Raw genomic sequence first — 26,626 nt, 5'->3', positions numbered from 1 at the left:
ATTAAATATCCATTATCCCCTTTCTTATTTTTGTTTTTTGTTAGTGGTAGTGCCTTTTTAGATGGGAAAAAAAAAAAAAAGGTTTCTTTCCAAACAAAAAGTGCTTGGTGTTTTAATTAATGTATCAAATATCTAAAATTTCTTGTTTTACTTTTAAAGGTGCTTTTTACAATTTTTAACCAACACATTTAATTGATTTTTTATGAGGTGCTATTTGATAAAAGTGCTAAAGACTTGAAAGCATTACTAGAATAAAAGTTCTTATGAAAATGCACTACAAATACACCATTCGTACAATAAGAGTAATAAATCTATTTTCTTTTATGTTGGTTGCCTGCCCGGGATCTACAAAAAAGAAAATTGTCAGAACAGTATAATTTAAAAATAGAAAGATGTTGTCTAGCAACCATACACGCATATATTTTATTTCAAATTATATATAATGTATATCTCTCTCTCTCTCTATATATATATATATATATATACATTTAAAATGATGTTTTCCAATAACAAAAAGATTTAGCTTAATTTGTTATTTGATTGAATTTATGGTAATTAGTTGTTTTAATTTATCAATTAATAATATTACATCTTTTCTCAATCAATAAAATTAAGTTTGAATTCCCCCACCTTAAAAAAAGTATCATTTAGTATTTTCTAATGTTAGAATTGTTTATTTCTTTTAATTAATTATTATATTCAATAAAATCAAATCAAATGAATCCTAGATCACCTATCCCTATATGGTTTTTCTATAAACATTTTAATACGTGGCAAAATCAATAATAAAAATTTCAAAACATTAAATCATATCAATCATTTTAAAATTATATTATTTTTTATTATATATCAAAAATTTATTTAATGAACATGTAAAAATAAATAGTTCAGAAGCTATATGATTTTTTTTTTTTATCATGAGGATTTATTAGTTGTCTAAAGTGTTAAAAAAAAAAAAGAGAGAAAATTTACTTATAGAAAATTGGATATGAAAGTCCTTTGGAATAAGAGAATAAAGGAAAAAAAAAAAAAGTTAGTCTTTTTTATAATTAATTTATCAAACTTTAACAAGCAAAAAAAAAGGTTAAATATTTAATGTTTTAGGACAGCATAATCATTAGGAATCAACAAAAAGAAAAATAAAAAGAAAAAAAGTTACTAATAAAAAATCAATAATATATATATATATATATAAAAGGAATGGGATTGAGTTCCCAAGGAAAACTGACGTGTCAACAGCGAGGACAAGTGGACACGAGAAGAAAACATGTGCCGCACTGTATAATTATCGTCCTCACTGTGCCCTCTCTGTCTGTTCCTTTTCATCAGCACTGAGAAAACAAACCCCTCTCTCTCTCTCTCTAGTCTTTCTCAAATTTCTCCTTCAACCAGAAAAAGGGTTAGCAAAAACCCTAGTCAGCATCTCCAAAGACCCCAAAAATAAAAAATAAAAAAAGGCGTCCAATTTTGGTTCTATTTTTGCTTTACCAGGTAATCCTTCTATATCTATGTAGTTTCATCTTTGTTTTCAGTCTTAGCTTGACTAAGCGAAACAAAAAGTTTTGATTATGATTTTTCTTTTTTTTTCTTTTTCTTTTTTATGTCTTAATTTTCATCATCATGGTTGTTTCGTTATTTCCAAAGCTTTGTGGGAAACACTTTATTGGGATTTGTTAATTGAATTTAAGTTTTTCATTCCCGTGCTGATTCTCTTTCAGTCTCTATAGGTTTTTTAATTTTGCTTCTTTTTTTTTTCGTTTTTCTTTGTTTTCTTTGTTTTTGTTTTTCATAAGTTGGATGTTATCATTTTGTGTTGATTAAGCATGTTTATTGATCATGGGTGGGTAGATGGTTTTGTATTTGTTGTTAAATTTGGTAAATTCAATCTTGTAAGCTTTGCAAGTTGTTGGTAGAATGTGGATGGTGGTTATGTCACGTTGAATTTTGTATTGGAATATCCTGTTATGAGTAGGCCAATTGCAGTGAAATAATCATTATGGGGAGTATTTAAATAATAAAAACCAAGGGATCCCTTTAAAAAAAAAAAAAAAAAACAAAAAAAAAAATCTATGTCCAATGCAGAGGACATTTCTATAGAATATTGTGGACTTCTGAGTTAGATAGTAAGTGATATATCATGGAGAACCATTTGAATTGTTATAGGCATTAGACATATTTGATTGAGCGGTTGCATATGAACATCCCAGGGCCCCACATGGCGCTCATATCACGGACAGGTTCATTGCACTGCTTCCGAACCAAGATAATTCGGAGTGAGTATGGACAGAATGTGATTTTGAGTATGGTAAACAATGTGGATGCATACAAGATGAAGGGAAACTTTGTTGGTTGCTCATCCTTATCATATAATTCTGCCAAGAAGTCGCATATTTTGCATATAAACTGTGGAGGGGCAGGGTGGAAACGAGGGCATAGTGTGATTGTTGGTGCAAGTCCTCCAACAGAAGATGCTGTAGTTGCCACAAAGCCCCTGACAAAAGAGGATCTTGTAGGGTACTTGGCATCTGGATGCAAGCCTAAGGAGAAATGGAGGTACAATTCTCAACTCCTGATGTTAGATTGAACAAACTTTTATGAATTCAAATTTGAATTTGAATTTGAATTTCAATCTTTTTATTTTATTTTAATTTTTGTATATCTATGTGTTGATTAAGTACATTTTCTTTTCGTTATTTATTCAACTGTAATACCTGAAGCCTCTTTTTTCCATTCCTAAAGTTTTTCCATGTAAAAGTTATTGTGAAATGGAGAATCTTCTTCTTGCATCTGTCAGCTGCCCATCTTCTTTTCTTGAAATAGTTTATCCTGTCAAAATTGCAGAATAGGTACAGAACATGAGAAATTTGGTTTTGAGTTTGGAACTTTACGGCCAATGAGATATGAACAAATAGCAGATTTGCTCAATGGAATTGCTGAGAGATTTGATTGGGATAAAATAATGGAGGGTGAATACATTATTGGACTCAAGCAGGTAAATAACTATCTTCTTCTTTTTGGCACTCTCTCTATACAATCTTCCTATCTATCATCTATCTACTGTAGGTTGTGAGCTTTGTTTCCTACATAGTTATGATAATATTTGCAAGTTATTTTTTAGGGACATTCTTGTCCATTATCAAAGCAACTATCAAGAAACCTTTTGTCATTTATGGCTGGTAAATTTCGAAAAGTAATATAAAATTATGGCCAGGGCAAGCAAAGCATATCACTGGAGCCAGGTGGTCAGTTTGAGCTTAGTGGTGCTCCTCTTGAAACGTTACATCAAACTTGTGCTGAAGTTAACTCTCACCTTTATCAGGTCAGTTGAAACAATTATGTACTAGCATATGCATGCAAGCTTGTTGTGTAACTTGTACAATACTTATGGGCTACTAGATCTTGCTGTTCAGTCTCTGCTTACGGCATTTCAGCATCAATGAACTACTTATTTTTGGTGTCTCTTGTATATTCTTCTCCCTCTCACTCATGCACGTGCACCTGCACTTTTCATACAATAACTATAAATGCACATCTGTGTTTAAATGCTTTTTCTTTCTAAAAATTCTTATTAGGTTAAAGCCGTAGCCGAGGAAATGGGCATTGGATTTCTGGGAATTGGTTTCCAGCCTAAATGGGGAATTAAAGACATACCTGTGATGCCCAAGGTATTGCTTATTCCGTTATTAAATCATTTGAACTGGATGTAAATGACACGTGTTATAACCGGTTAAAGAAGACAAATATTAAGATAGCATAAGAAGAAATTTCCCTTTTTTAGTCCTATAAACAAAATTCGTATTTGATTAGATTAGTTAATTTGGCTCTGACAGACAGTACCATTTTTCTTCTGCACCCACTTTATTTGACTGGGTACAAAGCCACTGAAGTTGGATCCTAAAAATAGTTCTTCATGCATTAAACTTCTTTATTTATGATTAAGATTGGCATTAATTGTGGGAATTTCTACTTCTATTAAATTCCTTTGCAATTTCAGACTGTCATTTCGTAAATTCAGCCTTTTAATAACACTAATTTTCATACTTTTTTTGGGACTGGATACTTTGTTTACTTTCAAACTGACAGAATGATTGGCTCAGGGAAGATATGAGATTATGAAAAATTACATGCCCAAAGTTGGCTCACTTGGACTTGATATGATGTTTAGGACATGCACTGTACAGGTAAGATAATTATTACAATGCTATTTAGGTTATTCATGTTTATGATATATCCGTTGTTTTGTTGAAATATATCTTCCAATCTAACATGTGTAACTTGTGTTACAATAGGAAATTAATGTACAATAACATTCACTTCTGTAGGTTAATTTGGACTTTAGTTCAGAAGCAGACATGATAAGAAAGTTTCGTGCTGGTCTTGCTTTGCAGCCTGTGAGGAACTTGAGCCCCTTCTGTTTTTGTTCAAAATTTTCTGACAATGAAATCTAACCAATAGAGAACTGAAACAGATAGCAACAGCTCTATTTGCAAATTCTCCATTCACTGAAGGAAAGCCGAATGGCTTTGTTAGCATGAGAAGGTTTCTAAAAATTCTAATATTTTGTTTGTCTTATGTTCTTTACACTTCATTTTTCCTTGGTGTCCTTGTTGATCTTTCTGCTTTTGTTACAGCCATATTTGGACAGACACTGATAGGAACCGCACTGGCATGCTTCCCTTTGTTTTTGACGACTCATTTGGGTACATCTATGATTTGCAATCTTCTTGATGGAAAGCTTGTTATTCAATTTTGAAATTCAATTTATCTCATAATGGTACATGTCGGTTCGGTTAGTTATGATACTTCTGTTGGTTTTCTTATCCAGGTTTGAGCAGTATGTTGATTATGCTCTTGATGTCCCAATGTATTTTGTGTATCGGGAAAAGAAGTATATTGACTGTACTGGAATGACCTTCCGGGTTTTCATCTATCCTTAATAGTCTTGTAATTTTATGCTTTCTTATGTAGCTGTGTACACATTTTCTCTGTCTGTAAGTTCTTATCCCAAGGTCTTAGATTGTTTGAACACTGAATTTTATTGGTTGTATTCATGCAGGACTTTTTGGCAGGAAGACTTCCTTGTATTCCAGGAGAACTCCCAACTCTAGACGATTGGGAGAATCATTTGACAACAATATTTCCAGAGGTTCATAATCGTGGTTAATTGCTGAAAAGTTATGCTTTCTTGGTGCTGTTGCCTGATTTTTCAATCTGTTACTTCTGTTCAGGTCAGGCTGAAGAGGTACTTGGAAATGAGGGGTGCTGATGGAGGACCTTGGAGAAGATTATGTGCTTTGCCAGCATTTTGGGTAGTTGTCCGTTCAGTATTTATGCATAGTAACTGTATCCGTTACATCTATGTCATGTTTATAACAGCCATAATGAAAGCATGTCTTTACTTCTTTTCAAAACTATCCTTGGGTTGTTTGTATGAACATGGAGAATACCTAATTATGCCATATGTATTTACTGATGCTCCTTTCTTGGTGTCAGGTAAGTTTGAACCATTCCAGTTGAAAAGCATAAACTCATTTTTTTTTATTTTTGTTATTATTGTTGTTATTATTATTATTTTTTTTTCCAATGTCAGGTCGGTATATTATATGATGAGGTTTCACTACAAAACGTTTTAGACTTGACAGCAGATTGGATGCAGGAAGAAAGACAGATGTTGAGGAATAAGGTATTATTAATGTGCCAATTACTACATATGGTGCTGACATTCCTTGGTTCTGTTGTCCTTTGCATGAATTCCAGTTGTATCCTACAAGCAGGATATCAGAATGATGTGTCCTTAGAATAATTTGCATATAAACAGCCTTATATTCTGGTTTATGGTTATTGTTAGAATGGGTTAGAATTTTAAGTTTCTAGACTAATGTTTCATGTCAAACCTATTGGTGGTTGGGTTTATTACTTGTTGCTATAAAGATGATCCATCAGTGATGGAGCCACAAAGTAAGCTGCTAGAAAGACAGAAGGTCTACTATGGTGGCCTCCAAATTGGATTTTGGTGATGAATTTGCATTATACATTCCTTTTTCACACTCGGAAAACTTTAAGACAGGATGTGAAAGCAGCAAAATGTTTACAATGTAGTTACATATAATTACTTATTCATGAACTATGATAAAAGTTTATTGTGGTTTTGGAGTATAAGATGGATCGCTTTGTGATCTAATTTCTTTTTTTTTTTTTTTTTTTCCTCTTGAATACTGTTATGGATACCAACACTTGAGACACCAACTGATGTGGCAGTAGATGAATGGTTTACAAATTAATATGAACCTATAAACATGGAAATGAGCCTTGAATATGTCAATAAAAAAATACCACATCAGTTGGTATCCAAAAAGTTGGTGCTCATGGTATTGATTTTCTTAAGTGAACAATGGTATGGGCCATTTACATCCTCCTTGTATTTTATCTATATTACAAATTTTTTTATCAGGTGCCAGTGACTGGTCTAAAGACACCATTCCGTGATGGCTTGCTCCGCCATGTTGCAGAAGATGTTTTGAAGTTGGCAAAGGTAAATTGCACTGCTGATTTTTCTCCTGTCGTCCTCATCTATTTTTCTTTTGGGTTAATGACATTCTGTTGCAGGATGGTCTGGAACGGAGAGGGTTTAAGGAGTCAGGTTTCTTGAATGAGGTGGCCGAGGTGGTTAGAACAGGTAAGTAAACTGAAGCTATTTTAAGCTGTTATATCTATTTTGTCAAGGTTTAGCATTTGTTGCTTAAAGCTTTAAGAAAAAATAAATAAAAGAAAAAAATCCTGCTGGAAGCACCTCTCCACACACACTCAGATACACCTATGCTATGCTGTGAGCCTATGGACCAGACCATTTCAGGATATCATAGAGATTTTATCAGTGTTTAGCTAATCTTAGCTATTTGAAAGTTAAAATATTTATTTTAGGGGAAATATATAACTAGTGTATGCTTCCTAATGAAATTCTGGTAAGCATAAATTTTACTTTATTCACAAGCTGTATCCGCTGAATGAGAGAAGAGGTATTAATTGTTTAGTTGCATTTTTAAAGTAGATTAGCATTTCGATGAATGACTTTGAAACCCTTAGGAAATGAAAGGAAAAGTATTCAGTTTGTTTGAAAATAAATGAATAAAAAACATCGAAGTAGATGAAAAACCAAATTAATCGCCATATAAGTCAGAAATTAAGGTTGTAACGAAAACGTTTGTTGCACAAGGAAATGAAAGTCGCTTACAGCACAAACATCACTGGTATCATTTGAAACTGAATTATGGAAAACTGGATTTATAGCTAACTGCAATACAGAATGTAAATTAGCATATGAAGTGGAAAATATGAATTTCTTTAATTGAACAAAACAACCCCTCACCCTTCTCTTCCCTCTGCGAAAAGAACAAAAAGTTTCAGTTTCGAAAGTTGCCAGTTTAAGACCAAGAATATAGCAGCTTCTTTTAACTGACATTTAGACTTGAGTTCTTGCTACCAGTGCCTAAATATACTGAAGAAGGGAAGTAAAAATATTAGGCTTTAGTATATTTAAAGATGATCTTTGCCAATTGCCATATAGAATGATTATGCACTATGGACAAATTGGAGTAGATTTCCCTTTTAGAGAACATTTTTGTATGGCCAATATCAGTTGCTTTATATAGAAACCACTAATATATAAATTTTTTTATATACGTGTTTGATGAGATAAGTTTTTTAAATACGAAACAGTGATGAATTTTATGTTTATTATATAGGTGTAACACCCGCTGAGAAGCTACTGGAGTTGTATAATGGGAAATGGGGACAAAATATAGATCCTGTGTTTGAGGAGCTACTCTACTAAGGTGGTGAATCAGAATCTTTTGTTTTTGTGTGTAAACCTCATTGATCCTTCAGGTGTAATCCTGGCTTCTGTTTTCTTAGCGTATCTCAACTTGTGGTTACACACTACATCTCACGGGAATAAATTGTGATGTAAATCTTTGGGATGGGACTTCTCATGTGATTCTCAAAGAAGGGTACCCAAGGAAAAAAAAATAAATAAAAATAAAAAAATAAAAAAAATTAAATATATCGATACTTTTTTTTATATTCTTAAAACATAAGGACCTCTTCTTCTTGGACTTTTGTTTGAGTAAAGATCTACCTCAATCCTCTTTGCTCTGCATCAAATTTGACAGAACTAATATGAAATTTTCAATTTCCATCTCCCATTCAATTTGCATGTTCCATTGGTGTCTTCTTTCCCAATGATCATGAGGTATTGCAGCAAAAAGTTTTGGACAAGAAGAAAATAGTATTCATTAAACCAGAGAAGTTGAGAAAATGCGTATTAATGGTTTATATGTTATTTCTTCTTTTTACTTAAAATTCTCCAATTAAACTTAGAAACAGAGAAAATATTTTCTTTCATTTGTGCCTTGTATCTGCCTCACCATGCTTATCCCCTCAAAAAAAAATTTTGTTATTTTGTTTCCTTTCATATTTATATGATATAACGTTGGGATATTAGGCTGCTGCCTATATATCATATTTTGTTGGGTTCCATGCTGAAGTCATGTGGCTATCAACATGTGCCATGTGCCCTTGTTTCCCTCGCAGAAATGTTGTAATGACAACATGCTGTAGAGACATGTATCCACTAATATATATATTGCGTGTGCTTCAAACATGCTGTAGAGATATGTGCTTCAAGCAAATATACATCTGTAGGGTAATTTTCTCATCTGAGAATTTTAAACAAAATTTTGTACGAAACAATGTATATTTTTATTTACACATTTTTCTGCATAGAAGAAAAATCATATATATATATATATATATATATAATTTTTTATATGAAAGTTTCAATTTAAAATCATTATCTGAGTTATTAAATTGTCCTAATAGGACTATGGATTGTGCTTATGCGTGGTAAAACTTATATCTATTATATATATGCAAACAAGTTACTCAAAATATTGCTGTAAATCTGGCTGTATATGCTCAATTTGGATAGTCAATAAGCGAAATATTGGGGTAAAGAACAATTGCTACTTGAGAGAGATGAAGATGGAGACGTTTAGGGTTAGGTGCATAGAATGCATCTGTGACTGAAATGATGGTGCTAGTGGCTGCTGTGAAGGGAACATCCCAGCATTATGTGGTGATAATTTGGATGTTGACAAGTCATCTTACTCTTTTTCTCCATGCATTGAAAACTATGCTCTAACACCACCAGTCTGTGGAAACACATATGTCACATTATTATCTCTCAAAAATATCTCAACATAATTCCACCTTTTTCTTTTATCTTTTTTTCCTCTTTAATTTATTTCATTTGTTGATGATTTAGGAAATATTAGTTAAATACACTTTTTCTTTTTTTTAATCTTCAGGTGGAGGGATTCAAACTCTAGACTTTTGTCAAAAAAAAAAAAAAAGAGTAATTTTGCCATTAAACTACCCCGTGGACTTAGTTACATGGACTTTCTATATCACTTCTAGCAGCTAATGGTATGTGAGCGTATTAAAGCCCAAGTGAAAAATGCAGATCAAGGTTGCGGAGATTGGAAATTTTGTACTGGTAGGATTCTATTCCTTTCTCCTCTACTGCTACTAAATAAATGGGATATATATATGTGTATATATATATATATATATACGTATGTTCTACATTGGATTCCAATTGCCCTCGTGAGGTGCTGGAGAGAAAGGTTCAAATAGAGACAATCGGACAGGGATATCTCATGCCTCCAATAATGGCATCTTCCTACCTCTCGCATCTCTTGCTTCTCCATGGGTTTTATATTCATGCATCCCATGTAATTATATCCCCCCAGTTTACCTAACTTGATTTTCAATTCTCATTCACACAATCACATGATCATGATTGTTATGGTATAACCACCTTATCTCCAACACTTTTGACCGACAAAATTCCAAGTTATTTTGTATTTCTTTATTGAAAATTTTTAGCAGTTGGAATATGGGTTTTTTCTTACTTTAGTCTAAATTCTTATGCTATTGGAGGAATGTGTGTATTTTACTATCATGTAATTTGTATATTCGTATGAAGTATTAAAAGACAGCATAATATCAAATTCATATACCCACTTTCATCAAATTAGTTCTAACACTCCCACATGATAATAATTAACTGTTGCATTCCATCAACTATAAATACTTTTTGCCATTCAATTTTCTATATCATAATTCTTTGCCTTTTTATAATTGATGCTGAAAGGAATGCTAAATCTTCTTTTGTTATTAGCATTTTCTTCATGTACACTTTGTGGGTAATAGGTCCAATCATTTATTTAATTAATTACTATATATTAACAGCTCACCTAAACTCTCTGAAAACCAACCAGATAGCTTTATGAATATGATATTAGTGTACTTATTGTAAAACTAGAGTTGAGAAAATATTACAAGTACAAAAAAAGTAGATCCAAAAGTGGGAGCAACCTATTGCTACATGTTGGATATTTTTCCAAAAAACAAAAAACAATAATAATAATAATAATAATAAGAAATCAATATGTAGATTTACATATGAAAAATAAATAAAAGTCCTTGGGGTATAGTAAGGAAAAGCCAGATCACCAACTAAAGAAATGGCATTTTTGGAATCTTAATGACAGATGGGATATCAAATTGGAAGGGATTGGTTGGTAAATTTTGATAGAAACAAGCCAGAAGAACTAAGTGTGCATCTTGTTGTCACCATCCATATCCAGCTCACAACTCATTGTTGGAGTTTGACATACCTTCCATCTAAAAACAAACCCATATGAAATTATTAATTGAAAACTTTATTATTATTATTCTAGAAAGACAGGAAAAAAAATATCAATCTCATCCAAGCTTTAAAATTTTCCTCTCTTTATTCGTTTTTAAGTGCAACTACAAAAACCCCATCAATACTGCATCCTTTCTTGCCCCATAACATCACATTTCTCAACCTTTCCTTTTTTTCCGTTGGTTCTAGAGAATCAAAGAAAATCCAAAAAGACGAGGAGAGAAATGAGAGAAATCCTCCATATTCAAGCTGGGCAATGCGGCAACCAAATTGGTAGCAAATTCTGGGAGGTTGTTTGTGATGAACATGGAATTGACCCCACTGGAAACTATGTAGGTGATTCACATCTTCAACTTGAGAGAGTGAATGTTTACTACAATGAAGCAAGTGGTGGTAGATATGTACCTAGAGCAGTCTTAATGGACCTCGAACCAGGTACCATGGACAGCTTGCGTACAGGTCCTTATGGGAAAATATTCAGGCCTGATAATTTTGTGTTTGGTCAGAATGGAGCTGGAAACAATTGGGCTAAAGGCCATTATACCGAAGGTGCTGAACTGATTGATTCTGTTCTTGATGTTGTTCGAAAAGAAGCAGAGAACTGTGATTGCCTACAAGGTATATATATAAATGTATACAAGAAAAAGATTCAATTTTTTTTTTTTCATTTGCATGACGCAAATAGATCATTGTTCTTTTCTTGTATATAACATGCTCTGTTGAAATTCTGAAATGCGTTTATGTAATTATTTATTTGTTGTCTTTGTATTTGACAGGGTTTCAGATTTGCCATTCTTTGGGAGGTGGAACTGGGTCTGGAATGGGGACCTTGTTGATATCAAAGATCAGAGAAGAATATCCTGATAGGATGATGATGACTTTCTCTGTGTTTCCATCCCCTAAGGTCTCTGACACTGTGGTTGAGCCCTACAATGCCACACTCTCTGTTCATCAGCTGGTTGAAAATGCTGATGAGTGTATGGTCCTTGACAATGAAGCTCTCTACGATATCTGCTTCAGAACTCTCAAGCTCACCAACCCTAGTTGTTAGTCTTATTTATTTATTTTTTTCCCCACTTTATTTGCAATTTTTTTTTTTTTTTCTTTTCCTAATCCTGAAAATTAGGTCCTATGTTAGAATAATCCAACTCTATCCAACCATGCAAATAGAAACTATCCAACTCAACCATGAATCTTATTGCTTATATACATTATTTTATTTGCTTACTATCAGCCGGTATACAAAGTATTGGTTAAAAAAAAAAAAAAATAGAAGTTCTAAAACTAACATAATAAGATGAGGAAATAATTTTTTTTTTTTTTTTTTTTTTTGGTGTGAATTTTGGTGTTGAATTTGCAGTTGGAGATCTGAACCATTTGATATCAACAACCATGAGTGGAGTAACATGTTGTCTCCGTTTCCCTGGCCAACTCAACTCCGACCTCCGAAAGCTAGCAGTGAACCTCATCCCTTTCCCACGCCTCCACTTCTTCATGGTTGGTTTTGCACCTTTGACCTCCCGTGGCTCCCAACACTACAGAGCTCTCACCATCCCTGAGCTCACACAGCAAATGTGGGATGCTAAGAACATGATGTGCGCCGCCGATCCCCGCCATGGCCGCTACCTCACTGCCTCTGCCATGTTCCGTGGCAAAATGAGCACAAAAGAGGTTGATGAGCAAATGATCAATGTGCAGAACAAGAACTCGTCTTACTTTGTTGAATGGATTCCAAACAATGTTAAATCAAGTGTCTGTGACATTCCTCCAACTGGATTGTCCATGTCTTCCACATTCATGGGGAATTCCACATCCATTCAAGAGATGTTCAGGAGGGTCTCTGAGCAGTTCACTGTCATGTTTAGGAGGAAGGCTTTCTTGCATTGGTATACAGGTGAAGGAATGGATGAGATGGAGTTTACAGAAGCAGAGAGTAATATGAATGACTTGGTCTCCGAGTACCAGCAATATCAAGATGCTGTGGCAGAGGATGATGGAGAGTATGATGATGAAGGAGAGTTGCTGGAGAATTGAAGAAAAAGCTTTTGATTTTTGTTTATATATGCATATATATATATATATATATATATATTATGTGTGTATGTGTATATAGCAGAAAATATGGGGGTTGGATTTACATTCTTTTGTGCTTGATGAGGTTGTGAATAAAGGGATTTTATGTTGATCAATTGGCATTCTTACTTATATGTTGTGAGGAATTTATGATCATCATAATATATCTACCTATGAGTGTAATTTCATATTATAATTATCTTAAGTTCTTCATTTGATATGCTTGCAATTTATATATTTCATTTAGATATTTTAGAGATACATTAGAAATGAACACGTAGATTAAAAACAAAAGGATGAAAAGTATATTAAATTAAACAATTATAACATTATGTACCCTAAGAATTATATTGGAAAGACAATATTGTGGTGGTAAAGCCACTTTTCCTTAACCATTAAGCCTTTGATTAAGGCAGTGGGAAGGCTGGTAATTAATAAAAATAAATAAATAAAATCAAGCTGTCATGACAGCTTGGAACAAGAGAATACAACTTCAATTTAAACACTCCACCGCCAGTTTCTACCGCCTTATGCATCTCCGCAACTTGCAAATTCATTCCATTTTTTTTTTTTTTTTGTGAGAAATACTTAGAAATAGAGAGAAAGAATGAGAGTATCAGAAAGAGAATTTTAAAAGGGTTTTTCCTAAATACTTGTATCTTCCTTTGTAAAAGAAAATATGTGTTTTCTCCTATTATAAGAGAGAGGGTATCGTCAATTATGCTTTCGTTATTTCAAAGAGAAATTATTATATTCTTTTGCTATAATAAAATCCTTCTACAATTGCCTATTGCTTTGCGTGTATTTTATTTGAGTATTTTTCTTACAAATTTTTCATTTTTATAATTTCTACTTTAGCTGTCATTGTGTGTCCCATACCATAATATTCTAATAGTTGTATCAAAGCCAAGTTCATAGCCAGTTTTTCGTGCTATAGTCAGATTTAGTTAGTGGAAAAGAGACACCTTTAATAATGGCGGCGAAGTACAAAATAGAAAAGTTTATAGGAATAATTTTTCATTGTGGAAAATAAGAATAAAAGTAGATTTGAGAAAAGATAACTACTTGGCAGCAATTGAACATAGGCCAGCAGAAATCCTTGATGATGGCAAGTGGAATGAGATGGATGGCAATGCTATTGCTAATCTACACTTAGCATTAGCCGATGAGGTATTGCCAAGTGTAGTGGAGAAAAAGACAGCAAAAAAGATATGCGATACTTTGACAAAATTGTACGAGACCAAATCACTACACAATAAAATATTCTTAAAGAGAAGCTTTATACTGTTCAGATGATGGAGTTAACTACTGTGATTGACCACATCAACACCCTCAATACGTTATTTTTACAACTCACAACAATGGGGCATAACATATACAGGGGTGAATGAGATGAAATTCTACTTCAAAGTCTACCTGATTCATATGATCAATTCATTGTCAACTTAACCAACAACATAGAAATTTTAGTCTTCAATGATATTGCAGCTGCAGTTTTTTAAGAAGAAAGTTGATGCAAGAGCAGAGAAGATAGACTGGGAAGCTTACAACATGTTGAAGCTATGACGATGATAAGAGGGAGATCAACCGAACTTGGCCCCAGTGGGAGTTGAAGTTAGAGTAGATCGAAATCTAGAAGTAAAAAGAATGTCAAATGTCATCACTATGGTAAGAAAGGACACTAAAAGAAGGAGTGTTAGCATCTAAAAAAGAACGAAGAAGCAAAATGAAAAGGTGTTAAGTCATTAAAAGTTCAAGGTTGTGTAGCAAGTACCTCGGATGATGGTGAAATGTTATACAGCGAAGCAACAATAGTTGCAAAAGGCAGAAAAATATTCGCTGATGTGGAGCAACATGACATATAAACCCCCAATGACTAATATGAACCTATTTCGGGAGGATCTGTGTCCATGGGAGACAATCATGCCTTGGAGATCACTAGTATTGATACTATCAAATTAAAGATGTATGACAGTACGATTTGCACCATCCAAAATGTATATTACGTGAAAGGACTAAAGCACATTTATTATCTTTGAGACAGTTAGATAATAGTAGGTGAAAAACCCATGTTCAAGATGGGATCATAAAAATAATTGAAGGTGCGATTGTGGTGATGAAAGCGGAAAAGATACCTGCAAATTTATACATGCTTAAAGGAGAAGCATCGGCAAGTTCTAAAGAAAAGTCAATAATGATATGGCACCGTAAGTTTGGGCACATATCGGAACGAGGTTTGAAGATTCTTGCTTAACAAAAGCTTCTTCCAGGGCTCAAAAAGGTTTTATTACCCTTCTGTGAGCACTATGTTACTAGTAAGCAGCACAAGTTAAAGTTCAACAATTTTAATGCTAAAAGCAAAGCTATCTTAGAGCTGATTCACTTCAATGTTTGACAAGCACAAGTTTTTTCCCTAGGAGGTGCAAGATATTTCGTATTGTTTAGTAATGATTACTCCAAAGATGTTAGGTGTATCCAATCAAGAGAAAGATAGATGTATTTCTAGTTTTTAAAATATTTAAAGTATAGGTGAACATGAATCCAAGAAGAAGGTCAAGTGTTTAAGGACGGATAATGGAAGAGAATATATTGGTGAAGAATTTGATACGTTCTGTCAACAAGAAGGTATCAAGAGGCAGTTCACAGTGGCATACACTCCACAGCAAAATGGAATAGCATAGCGGATGAATAGAACCTTGTTAGAATGGACAAGAACAACATTGAGGATTGCGATGATGGCCAAGTCATTTTAGGCAAAAGCAGTTAAGACAACCTGCTATGTGATCAATCAGTCACCATCAATGGCAATTGATCTGAAGATGCCGATGGAGATGTGGACTGGTAAGCCAGCTAATTAATCTCGCTTACAGACATTTGAAAGTCTTGCCTATGTTATGTAAAACACCCAAAAATATCAAAACTTGATAGCGTTAAGGGATATCGTCTGTGGGATCCCATTTTCCATAAGATGATAATTAGTAGAAATGTAATATTTATAAAAGATAAAATACAAAAATCGAATATGATAGTACTTCAAAGGAAAAACCAAAGACTACTATAGCTCAAGGTAAAGAAAGATAAGAACAAAAAGTCTTAGATATTTTTGAAGTAGCACCAGAGCATGAAGAACAAGAGCAAGCTGAGTTTGCAACTCCATAAGTTCAATGGTCAATTAGGGAGAGAAGAGAACTAGCTTCGAACTCAAATACATGGAGGGAAACGTTTCATACTGTCTACTAACAGAAGATGAAGAGCCATCAACTTTCCAGAAGGCTACAAAACCCCAGAAGCTTCTCTATGGATGGCAGCAATGCAAGAAGAAATTAAAGCTTTCTATAAAAATAAGACATGGGATCTTATTTCATTGTCATAAGGAAGGAAGGCTATTAGCAACAAATGAGGCTACAAGATCAAACGAGATAGCAATGACAAAGTGGAGCGATATTATGTTAGGTTGGTGGTGAAAGGATTTGCTCAGAGAGAAGGTATTAATTTCAATGAGATATTCTCTCATGTTGTTTGACTTACAACAGTTCACGTAGTCCTAGCGATGTGTGCTACATTTGACTTGTATTTAGAGTGGTTGGATGTGATAATTGCATTCCTTCATGAAAAACTTGAAGAAGAGATTTACATGCTCCAACTAAGAGGTTTTGAAGAAAAAGGAAAGGAGAACATGGTTTGCAGGTTGAACAAATCTCTAAACAATCTCAAATAGGCCCCAAGATATTGGTATAAGAGATTTGATTCCTTCATCATGACCTTGGATACAATAGACTTTAGTGATGGTGGTTTCATTATTTTGCTGTTGTATGTTGATGATTTTTTTGTAGCAAGCCCCAACAAAGATCATATTAAGGTTTTGAAGGCACAATTGACTAGGGAGTTTGAAATGAAGGATTTGGGACTAGCAAACAAGATTTCAGAGATGCAAATTTACCAAGATAGAAATAATAGAAAGATTTGGCTTTCTTAGAAGAACTACTTGAAGAAAATTTTGCAGCATTTCAACATGCAAAATTATAAGCCAATTTTTTCCCTTTCCAATTAATGTCAAATTATCCTCATGTATGAGTCCTAGTAATGAAAAAGAGAGGATAGAAATGTCTCGAGTATCATATGCATCAATAGTGGATAGCTTAATGTTAACTATGGTATGCACAAGACCAGACATTACACAAGCAATAGGAATAGTTAGTCGATACATGGAAAATCCTGGTATAGAACATTGATGTGCTGTGAAAAGGGTCCTGAGGTATGTGAAGGGTACCTCAAATGCTGCATTATATTATAGAGGATCATACTTTATTGTTAGAGGCTATGCTAATTCAGATTATGCAGGTGATATTGACAAAAGCAAGTCCACCACAGGATATGTGTTTACTCTTACTGAAAAAGCTGTAAACTGGATTTCAAAACTATAATCTGTTGTGGCTAATTTTACAATGGAAACAAAATATATTGCAGCTTCGCAAGCTAGCAAATATGCGATCTGGTTGCAAATGTTACAAGAGGAGCTTGGACACAAACAAGAGAAGATGATCCTCTTGTTTTCTTCAATTTAGATTGTTGGAATATGATCCTCTTCTTTCATGTCCACATCTAGCGTTATCATTTATCCAATTTTAGGCTTTAGCATTCTATTATACTTTTGAAATTTATGTACTCCATTGTACCACACATTAAAATGAAAATTGGCATTAGTATGGTTGAGCATCCAAACAAACAAAATATATATATATATATATATATATATATAAGAATGAATTTTTACACCTTCATTTTAGACCTCCTTTTTATTTTGCTAGTTGATATGTATTTGTTATTAATGTAATTAAAGTGTATTTAATTTAAAATTTAATGGGTTTAAAAGGAAATATAAATTTTAAAAAATTTAATGGATTGTTATAAAATTTCACAGATTCCGTATAAAATTTATAAGAATCCAATGAAATATTTGAAAATTATGGCTGGATATCACATTGATATATTTTTTTCACAATTTCATTTCTAAAATATCTTCAAATCAATTAAAATCCATCATTTTTCAAAATATTTTTAAATCAATAACTTTTTGAATACCTTTAAATTTTAATAAACTTCTACCAAATCCTAGTTAAATACATTAAGGGTATATTCAATTTAGAGTTTAATAGATTTAAAATACGTCATAAACTTTAAAGTATGAATTGTTATGGAATTCTATAAACTTCATAAAGAATTTATAAGAATCCAACAAAATCTTTAAAGTCAAAGTTGGATTTTATATTGACAATTTTATTCACAATTTTATTTTTAAAATCCTTTCAAATCTATTAAAATCCATAATTTTTTAAAATATTTTAAAATTAATGACTTTTTGAATACTTGTATATGTTTAAAAAAATTTACAAAATATTAATCGAATATATTTAAATTTTAATATATTTTTATAAAATCTGAATTGAATATCATTATACTTATATGAACTCCTTTAAAATCTAAATCAAATATCTATAAACTTCTAAACACTTTTAAAGTTTTTTAAATTATAAATTGAATACATACTTCTTAAATTTTAATGAATTTTTATAATATCTATTAAAACATAAATTGAATATCCCTTTAAATCGTAGGAATTTTTTTAAAATCTGAGTTGTTAAGGTAGTATATAAAAAGAGCTGCCCATTTTTCTAGCTAGCTGTTTAAAATTGTGGGGTCGAGCCTGTCAGGGTTCCAACATCTTTCCTAACATTTAAAATATGCTTATCTTGTTGAAAAATAAATTTGAAAGAGCAAAGAGATGAAACGGACAAAACCAACGTGGGAATCAAACAGAAAGTGGAAGAGTAGCATGTAACAAGTGGCGACCCATTTTTTTGACTGGTTGTTTGTCTTATAGGTTGAACAAGGTAAGAGATGAAACGGAGAGAATTAGCATGGCAATCGAACAATGGTTGGGAGAGTAGCATATCACAAGAGGCGGCCTTTTTTTCTGATTGGCTTTTTGAATTGTGGGGTCGAGCCTGCTATGGTCAGAATATTTTTTCTAATGTTTTATTATATTAAAAGGTTCCATAGCTTAGTGACTGGGTGGCGTATTTGACTGCAAATCTGAAAGGTAATCGGATTAACCCTGTTTGGCCATTTATATTAATGTTTTTTTTTCCTTTTGGCTTTTTCAAATTTCATTTTAGATTTTGAATTGAACAACAATCTTATCGACAAGCAATAATAGCACACAGAGCAACCAATTTCCATGTCAATGTAAGTGGCCATGACAAAAGGTTCTGTACATAAAATTACAAGAAGCAGCATGACAATGGCATAAACATTCTTTCATCACCCTTTTAAATGCAACATTAAAACAACATTTTGAATCCTTTACAAAAATACAATATTTTCTTCTTCTTTTTATTTGCATCTAAATTATTTGCCAAGATTTTTTTTTTTTTTTTCCTTTTTTTGGGTATTGAAACATTTTTCAGTTAACAGCAAACCAGGGAAAAAAATTTGTCACAAACAATAATTGTAGTGTCCCAAACTACTCCCACCAAATTAACCAAAACCAACCCCATCCAATAATGTTGTAAAAGAATGCTTCAAGATGACAACAAATGAACCGGTTATGCATACAGATGATTATGATCATTTCTCTCCATAACTCTTGAGCTCTGCTTTTAAGTTTTGATGAAACCTTTGTTCGATCACTTGGCCAAAACATTGACATGCTTGTGTTTGCAACCTGCGCTCATCTTTCAGCAAAGAGCATCTCAAAATATAAGGAAAGGAGATTTAATTTTAACCTTCATCCTTTACTTTTCAAGCAGATGCTGTCTTTTTATTTTCAAGGACAGAACCCTCTTTGAGGGCTACTTGTGCCTCGTTTTCCCTCCCCAGTGCAGTGAGAGCTGCAGCTTGCAAATAGGATGCCATGTGCCAAACAGGGGAAATCACTTGGGCTTGTACCGCATCGTTAAGGGCTTCATTTGGCATTTCGCTCATAAGATAAGACAGACTACGGCGTGCATAAACGGTTGGGGAAACCATGGTGCCAACATCAATGAACTGCAAGTCAAACAAAAGAAATATCAGATGCCACAAATCTCAATATGAAAGAATGTTTTGAGGATAAATGTCTCTCTGATGGAATCACAAAATTAACTGAAAACCATTAAAGATCACTTTCTTGAGGATGCATTCTTTTATTTATTTCTCAAAAAATATTTTCCACCTTGATTACTCCCCAAAAAAAGAACTTTGAGATTGAATAATGTCAAGGATACCAATTAGTCAAGGTAGACCAAGTTGGTATTCAGCTCAAAAGATTCTGACTGAACTTTTTGTTAGAGAAGGAAATGTGATGTTGAGTAAGACTTTTAGCCTGAAGTTGAGATCGGGCAAAATTCAGGTCGCAACCACGTTAACCAGGACAAAGTCAAGAGTCTTTATATCATAAGCATGCATAACACATGTTTTATTTAACTTCAGCAGGAAATTTACTCATCAAGATAATATCAAATGCCTCAACTCTATCAATCTAATAATAATACAATAACATGCCCATATAGATGCTCTACTTTGTGATTCTACAAAAACCCTCATGACAAGATATAATTCCACTGAAGTCTCATGATTTTGTGGATACGCGAACAATGACAGTACATGTCTGAACAGCTGAATATTAGGATAGGGTATGGATTTTAAGGAGAATAAGCCCATGGCAGAACTTGGTGGGTGGTGCCAAACAGATGGTTTTAACGTTGGTGCTGTACAAGTTTGGTGCAGTTATTAATGCCACTTACACTCCCCTATTCTTGAATCTCATTATATAATTATATGGGGCATCCCAGACACAGCCCAATAGCTATACTCTTTTTGACAGCAGGATGAGTTCAGGCAGCTTGGCCCCTTTTTTTTTTTTCGAAACAAGCCTTGCCAGGTTCAGTTCAACCAAACTGACAGACATTATCATAGTCAATAAGACCTATAACTTTGTGTGGTGATTCAAGTTTCAGTCAGCAAGATTGATTGCCAATTCTAGAAATTTATAGCAGGTAAGCAATTGAAAGAAGAAGTAAGCCAAATTTGACCTGCGTGTAGCACTCAATCGCAGCTCTGAAATCTTTGTGACGGAAAGCTACATCACCCTTCTTCTTTGAGTTCAGTGTCTCCTGCATCTGGTTGGTCCACATCTGGAATGAAAGCTGCAAGTAAAAAACCAATAATTAGTAGACGGAGATTATTCCCTACTCAAGGCACTAGTATGTTAGCTGATTTTTGAAACAAGGATTTACCTACATGGCACGATAAGACTAAAGACCAATTTAGTTATCAATAAATTGGTTAAATCAGAAACATACCTCAGTTGCTGCACCTTCATCATCCTTATATCCAAGCTTTTCTAAGATCTCATGTATTGCTGTCAAATCCATTCTTAAAGAAGCTTCACCAAGAGGTGATAGAGGTAAAGCTGTAGCACCATGTTGGATACCCATCAACACATGAGAAGGAACCTGCGGAACAATTTACCTAACGCTCAGTCCAGATACAAATGTATTATTCACCTTTAATGTAAACAAAAGCCAATGAACAAGAATGATTTACTGTTGACAATGATGACAAGGATAAAATAAAATGATTGTACATCACATTTACTAATTCTCATAATTTCATTAACATGTCTTAATTTCCTTTCTCTTGTAAATTAATGAATTTTAATAGGCTGCTGCCTCTGAAAGGAAAATGTTGGGAATTGAAGAAATATCAACAAATGCATGCCACTGAGAAAGAAAAGACAAACCAACCTCAGTGTCCTTCTGAAGAGGAATTAAAGCAGCAACTAAAGATTTTGGATTAGGGCGTTCTCTGGGCTCATATTGTAGGCATCGTGAAGCTAAACGTACTAACTCAGTACCCTCATCATTTGAAAATTGACCTTCCAAACAAGAATCTGTTAGCATCTGAAGATTCCTGTCTCGTATCAGATCAAGCGCCTGTATCATTATGTAATTGGAATATGAGAGGTGCATTAATATTGAATTTAGAACTGAATGTTCAAAGATCTTAACAATTCATGACTACAGGAAATATTACTCCAGTCATTTAGACAATTCCACTAAACCATTCAGAAGTCAAGAGACACACTGAGCTAGTACTATTAATATCAATCATACAAAAAGAACTTGACCAGAATACCTTTTAAAACACAAAAAGCTCTAACATTTAATGTGTGGGGTCCTATTATATTATTTGTCAATGAATAAATAATACTTGTAAGAACTTTGGGTGAGAGCAAGGAGAAGCATGGAAGTTAAAAGAGAGCTTAGAGCATAGAGTAAACAACAAATTAACTGTAAACTAGATAAGTGTACAAGAAAACACCACAACAGTAAATTAATTTGTTATACCTAAAACCTTATTTGCTAATGTCACTTACATGGCTTGGAGGAATATGCTTTCCACTGAGAAGGTCAAGCAAAAGCGTACCAAAACTATACATTACACTTTCTGGTGTAACTCTTCCTACAGAAAAAATGAGATTTCAGGTACCAGGGCATAACGTATACAAAAAATAAACATCATCCACAAGCCACAAGATAAGAAATTGGAAGTATATGCTGCACCAAGAAAATTTATCTTGAGCAATGAATCAACAGAACCAAAAATGTGACTACTACACTTATTAGTGTAAAGTATCCAAAGGTTGACCAAACAATGATCCACAGACGGTGCATAAGCAAAGAAATATATAGGGAACAATAAAGTTTATTTCTATATCACAACATATATCTTTAGCAGGGGACAAAAAAAAAGATAGTATGGTGTGATAAGTTTTACATATGTGTAAATATCATAGACTTCAGCAAGTCAGGCGCACCCTATTCTCTAGGTTGACATAAAAATCAAATAAGTAAATACAGTGGGCCGATCAAGAACTTGATCTAATTCTGTAAATATTTCGGAGATCCTGCACAACAGATAAGCTTCTGACCTGCCCAACTACTCACCGGGAAAAGTATAAAAAAATAAATAAAGAAATAAAGAAAAACAATATAATAGTTTGGATAACAAATTAACCAAGTGATATATAGTTAGTGGCTCAGATTCAAGCTCCAGGTCACAGAGTTAATAAAAAACAATTTGATAGAAAACTTCACTTTACTGAAAATACCAGTCAATAACTCAAACATAACCAAATAGCAGCATCCTTATCCCGGAAGCTTGATTGGTTTTATAAGATTAATACCTGTCCTTAAATACTCAGGAGGAGTAAATGCCAGATTTGTACTATAACTTTTCCCATCTCTGCTGTTTTTCATGAGACCAAAGCATGAAAGTCTAGGGTTGCCATCCTGAGGTTTAATGATAGCATTAAATTTCAGACTCTAACAACAGTACATAATATGGGGAAATATAGTGTAAAGTTACAATATAGAAAGATACTTACATCATCAAAGACAATTCTATAAGCATTTAGATCATGATAAAGGGCACGTTCTTTATTAGTACAATATTCAAGAGCTTGTGCAAGATGTAAAGCAACCCGCAATCGCATCGCCCATTTCATAGGTTGTGTATCCCCTAAGTCAACAAAAAATTACATCTCAATGACAAAGATTTTATGTGATGCAATGATCCATCAATAAAATGAAAAGGAAATGGAAAGAAAAAATAAAAGCATAAACCAGAAAACACCACTAGAAGATTAAAATGGATGGGCCAAAAAAATTGAAAATGACGTTTGGAATATAATCATATAAGATTATGCTGAAGCAACTCATTATTTCTGGAAGTGAGAATCGAAGCCCTAATATTAATTTAATCATTCAACTTGAACCTACCCTTCGTAGAGCTACCATGCTATTAATAGGCAACCAAAAAAAGTAAATGCTATAAAGAGTGAGCTTATAACATTTAATTCCATGATTACAGAGCTATGGTACTGTGCTGAATAGTTGAAACTCAGGGGGAAAAAAATAAGACGCAAGAGTTAAATGTAATTGAAGGGCATCAGTTAAGTGCCGAGTTCAGTAGACTTACAGTGGAATAAATGCTTTGCCAATGTATCATTAGGCATATATTCAGCAACAAGCAACCTCTCATCTCCTTCACAGCAGCAACCCAGTAAATTTGCCAATCGATGGTTCCGGAGCTGACCAACAGCCCTTGCTTCTTCCTGAAATTATAAAAATAATGTCACAAAGCCATGACAAAACTAACCGGGCAATGAGATGAATATTACATTTAGATGTACTCGTAATTGCATAAATTGCAGATATCTCGATAGATAGAGGATGAAAAGAGCACTGGTTTTTTCAGAATATGACAAGCATACCAGGGAGTTCAAGCCATTAGAAGATCCATAACACTATTATACACTCAGAATTTTCCATTAACAGATTTTTATAAATTGGACAAAATGCTAATGTTTCAACTTTCAAGAGAAAGTGAAACAAGAGTTCTTTTGTTAAGTGTAATATGCATACAAGGTAATTAGGGGCTTTGAGCCATTTAAAGAACAAATCTAATGCCACCATCAAGTCAATATAAAATGGCTGAATGATGTCACCATTACACCCATATAAAACAGCTGGATAAGTAATGCAATCAACAAAGAATTAAATATCTAGTTCATGACAAAAAATCAAACACTATGGAAGAAAACACTAAAGTTGGACTTAAAAATTCAACCCAATGTAGATTTCCAATCATGAAACAAGCTGAACTTCATAAATGATAACATAAAAGAACATGGCAGAGTTCACCACAATGTCCACATCTATAGAGCATAAAGAAACTAAACGAAATCACAGCATTCAATGGTTGCCAGAGATGATTTCCCACCACACATGCCAAGGCTTGATCTATCTTCACAAGATGATTGAGCATGCCATAATATGCAAGTATCCAAAAACCATTTACATTGACTATGCCACCCATGCATGCCCCAAAAATGAACATATTGATCTACACAAGGTAAACACTCCAATTTTCATTTGATTGGGGGAGTTCAAATAGTATATATTATTTGAACAAGTAGTGTACAATATTGTTCAATAACCAGGTTAAAAACAAATCAAGGCATACTCCTCGAATAAAAGTAGTATAATTTGCTAGAAAATAAAATATAATACTATTTATGTGGGTCAATACAATCAAACCTCAGGATTAAAAATAGTCACATTAGTATGACCAATATGTGAATATATTTACCAAAAATTGCCGAGCATCAGGCCAGGCTGATCTATTGAATCTTTTGACGGCGATTCGTCTCTGATTCTCAAGTTTCCCTTTGTAAACAACATTCGGGGCCTTCTCACCATGTTCAGAAACTATATTCTCCACAGCAAAGCCTGATGTAGCTATCCTAAGTTGCTCAACCGTGTATTCATGAAATGTGGGCAAATCAAGTTCATTTTTCTCCTCATTTTCTACAAGTCAAAAGCAAACTTAGGCATTAGAATTGTTCCATAAAAAGCAATAAATAAAAACAAAAGGCACAATTAATGAGTTTGCTTACGAGCACTTTGGGGCTCAGGAACTGGTCCATTTATTTCAGCGTCCGAACAACACCAGTAGAGCTTGGAACACTCACAGCCCATCCCAATCCCAGAACTCTAACAAACACTAGCAGTTCAAGATGCTTCAAATGTTTTCAGAGTTCGTTAAAGTCACAATCTCCATCCACCTTTACAGCCAACCCAATTCTGTCCTTTCACTGAACAAGACCCGTTGAAGGGGGAAAAAATCAGAATTGACAATTAAATGGAAAAACTGAGAAAAAAAAAAAATGCCAAAATCCAACCCAATTGACAAAAGTTGCATTAGATTTAAGAATTCTGCAATGAAAAAGCTTCTCAAAAGAACAAACTTCCATGTGATAAAAGCAGCTTGATTCAAATGTTCCTTCCAGAAGAGGAAACACAAACAGAGTCAAACAAAAATTTGGGTTCTTTTAGAATTTCCCTAAAAGATTCAAACGCACTTCGATTCCAAAACTAACATTAAAACACAGGAATAGAATGTACCCAATAGGGAATCAAAGAGGCAATTCATAAAGCAAGTCAGTCAAAAAGCAATACCCAACAGAATATTCAGCATTTTGAGATAAAAAAAATAAAAATAAAATAAAAAAGATTTTACCTCTGCAAACTATACCAATCTGGGTCAACTCACTGCAACTAAGCTGGTCAATTTAGTCCAGGAAACTACCAGCTCGACCAACACCCAGTTCCCAAAAATTGAAAGAAAGCTTCTTTAGCTACATCAAACGCATACGACCCACTAATCAAAACCACGCAAAACGAAGCCCCTTTAGCTGAAATCAAATCAAAGATCAAAAAAAAAAAAAAGAAAAAAAAAAGTATAGCACATAAAAACCTTTTTTTTTTTTTTTTTTTGGCAGAAAAAATAAAGGCGTAAGTAAGGATGAGCTTTCAGAAACCTGAAAATGAAATAAGCCAAAGGATTCCTCGTCTTCGATTCGGTCAAAGGAAAGGAACGCAAAGAGGTTTTTTCTTTTTTAATTTTTTTTTTTTCTCTCTTCGGTTGCTATATTACTTATTTCTTTAGCTTGGTTGAATATTTACTACCTTTATATATAAATATATATAAACATATCTAGTTGGTTTCTCAGACAGTGGGAACGGTAAGAAATTTTTGAATCCGGAATCGTCGTCGTCGTCTTCGTTGTTTTGGTGCTTTGATTTCACTGCAAAATGAGAATTTTCTCTTTTTTTTTTCCTTTTTTTTTTTTTTTAAAGAGATTTCAGATTTGGATGAGAAATCTATAATTTAAAA

General features: G+C 33.4%; 3 protein-coding genes across 6 annotated transcripts; 2 read left to right on the top strand and 1 right to left on the bottom strand.

The window, feature by feature from the left end:
• The first annotated feature begins 1,239 nt into the window (after positions 1 to 1,239).
• LOC107429899 (glutamate--cysteine ligase, chloroplastic) lies at positions 1,240 to 8,059 on the top strand. Of its 2 annotated transcripts, XM_016040671.4 has the most exons (16): positions 1,245 to 1,491; positions 2,208 to 2,553; positions 2,842 to 2,992; positions 3,212 to 3,319; positions 3,573 to 3,665; positions 4,098 to 4,181; positions 4,323 to 4,391; positions 4,469 to 4,539; positions 4,632 to 4,700; positions 4,826 to 4,919; positions 5,057 to 5,146; positions 5,229 to 5,309; positions 5,591 to 5,683; positions 6,452 to 6,532; positions 6,607 to 6,676; positions 7,743 to 8,059. In XM_016040671.4, the coding sequence occupies exons 2-16, from the start codon at positions 2,216 to 2,218 to the stop codon at positions 7,829 to 7,831; spliced, it is 1,581 nt and encodes a 526-aa protein (XP_015896157.3). In that variant the 5' UTR covers positions 1,245 to 1,491; positions 2,208 to 2,215; the 3' UTR covers positions 7,832 to 8,059. The 2 variants fall into 2 exon arrangements, 1 of the variants encoding a protein (XP_015896157.3); XR_007237929.2 differs by lacking the exons at positions 6,607 to 6,676; positions 7,743 to 8,059 and having other exon boundaries at positions 1,240 to 1,491; positions 5,229 to 5,493.
• Positions 8,060 to 8,912: 853 nt separating this feature from the next.
• LOC107429900 (tubulin beta chain) lies at positions 8,913 to 13,073 on the top strand. Its single transcript, XM_048463762.2, has 4 exons — positions 8,913 to 9,553; positions 10,961 to 11,389; positions 11,548 to 11,817; positions 12,132 to 13,073. The coding sequence occupies exons 1-4, from the start codon at positions 9,481 to 9,483 to the stop codon at positions 12,803 to 12,805; spliced, it is 1,446 nt and encodes a 481-aa protein (XP_048319719.2). The 5' UTR covers positions 8,913 to 9,480; the 3' UTR covers positions 12,806 to 13,073.
• Positions 13,074 to 19,146: 6,073 nt separating this feature from the next.
• LOC107429893 (serine/threonine-protein kinase BSK7) lies at positions 19,147 to 26,626 on the bottom strand. Of its 3 annotated transcripts, none has more exons than XM_016040661.4 (12): positions 26,271 to 26,626; positions 25,970 to 26,144; positions 25,347 to 25,544; positions 25,040 to 25,257; positions 23,867 to 24,002; positions 23,274 to 23,407; positions 23,073 to 23,178; positions 22,263 to 22,348; positions 21,631 to 21,819; positions 21,187 to 21,339; positions 20,917 to 21,030; positions 19,147 to 19,891 (listed from the first exon to the last, which is right to left on the bottom strand). In XM_016040661.4, the coding sequence occupies exons 3-12, from the start codon at positions 25,426 to 25,428 to the stop codon at positions 19,646 to 19,648; spliced, it is 1,464 nt and encodes a 487-aa protein (XP_015896147.2). In that variant the 5' UTR covers positions 25,429 to 25,544; positions 25,970 to 26,144; positions 26,271 to 26,626; the 3' UTR covers positions 19,147 to 19,645. The 3 variants fall into 3 exon arrangements, with proteins under 3 accessions (XP_015896147.2, XP_015896149.2, XP_015896150.2); XM_016040663.4 differs by having other exon boundaries at positions 25,970 to 26,110; XM_016040664.4 differs by having other exon boundaries at positions 25,970 to 26,087.

This window comes from Ziziphus jujuba, chromosome 6 (assembly GCF_031755915.1).
Source record: "Ziziphus jujuba cultivar Dongzao chromosome 6, ASM3175591v1".
NCBI lineage: Eukaryota > Viridiplantae > Streptophyta > Magnoliopsida > Rosales > Rhamnaceae > Ziziphus > Ziziphus jujuba.
Note: the sequence above shows the minus strand (reverse complement) of the source record. Positions and strands in the feature narration are given on the sequence as shown.

Coding starts and splice junctions, on each gene's coding strand:
- LOC107429893 (XM_016040661.4), bottom strand. CDS start 25,428: ATGGGCTGTGAGTGTTCCAAGCTCTACTGGTGTTGTTCGGACGCTGAA. Junction 22,349..23,072: donor TCCTGAGTATTTAAGGACAG/GTATTAATCTTA, acceptor TTTTTTCTGTAG/GAAGAGTTACACCAGAAAGT. Junction 19,892..20,916: donor CGATTGAGTGCTACACGCAG/GTCAAATTTGGC, acceptor TTTGACTTGCAG/TTCATTGATGTTGGCACCAT.
- LOC107429899 (XM_016040671.4), top strand. CDS start 2,216: ATGGCGCTCATATCACGGACAGGTTCATTGCACTGCTTCCGAACCAAG. Junction 5,147..5,228: donor TGACAACAATATTTCCAGAG/GTTCATAATCGT, acceptor ACTTCTGTTCAG/GTCAGGCTGAAGAGGTACTT. Junction 5,684..6,451: donor GACAGATGTTGAGGAATAAG/GTATTATTAATG, acceptor TTTTTTTATCAG/GTGCCAGTGACTGGTCTAAA.
- LOC107429900 (XM_048463762.2), top strand. CDS start 9,481: ATGGTATGTGAGCGTATTAAAGCCCAAGTGAAAAATGCAGATCAAGGT. Junction 11,390..11,547: donor GAACTGTGATTGCCTACAAG/GTATATATATAA, acceptor TGTATTTGACAG/GGTTTCAGATTTGCCATTCT. Junction 11,818..12,131: donor CAAGCTCACCAACCCTAGTT/GTTAGTCTTATT, acceptor TTGAATTTGCAG/TTGGAGATCTGAACCATTTG.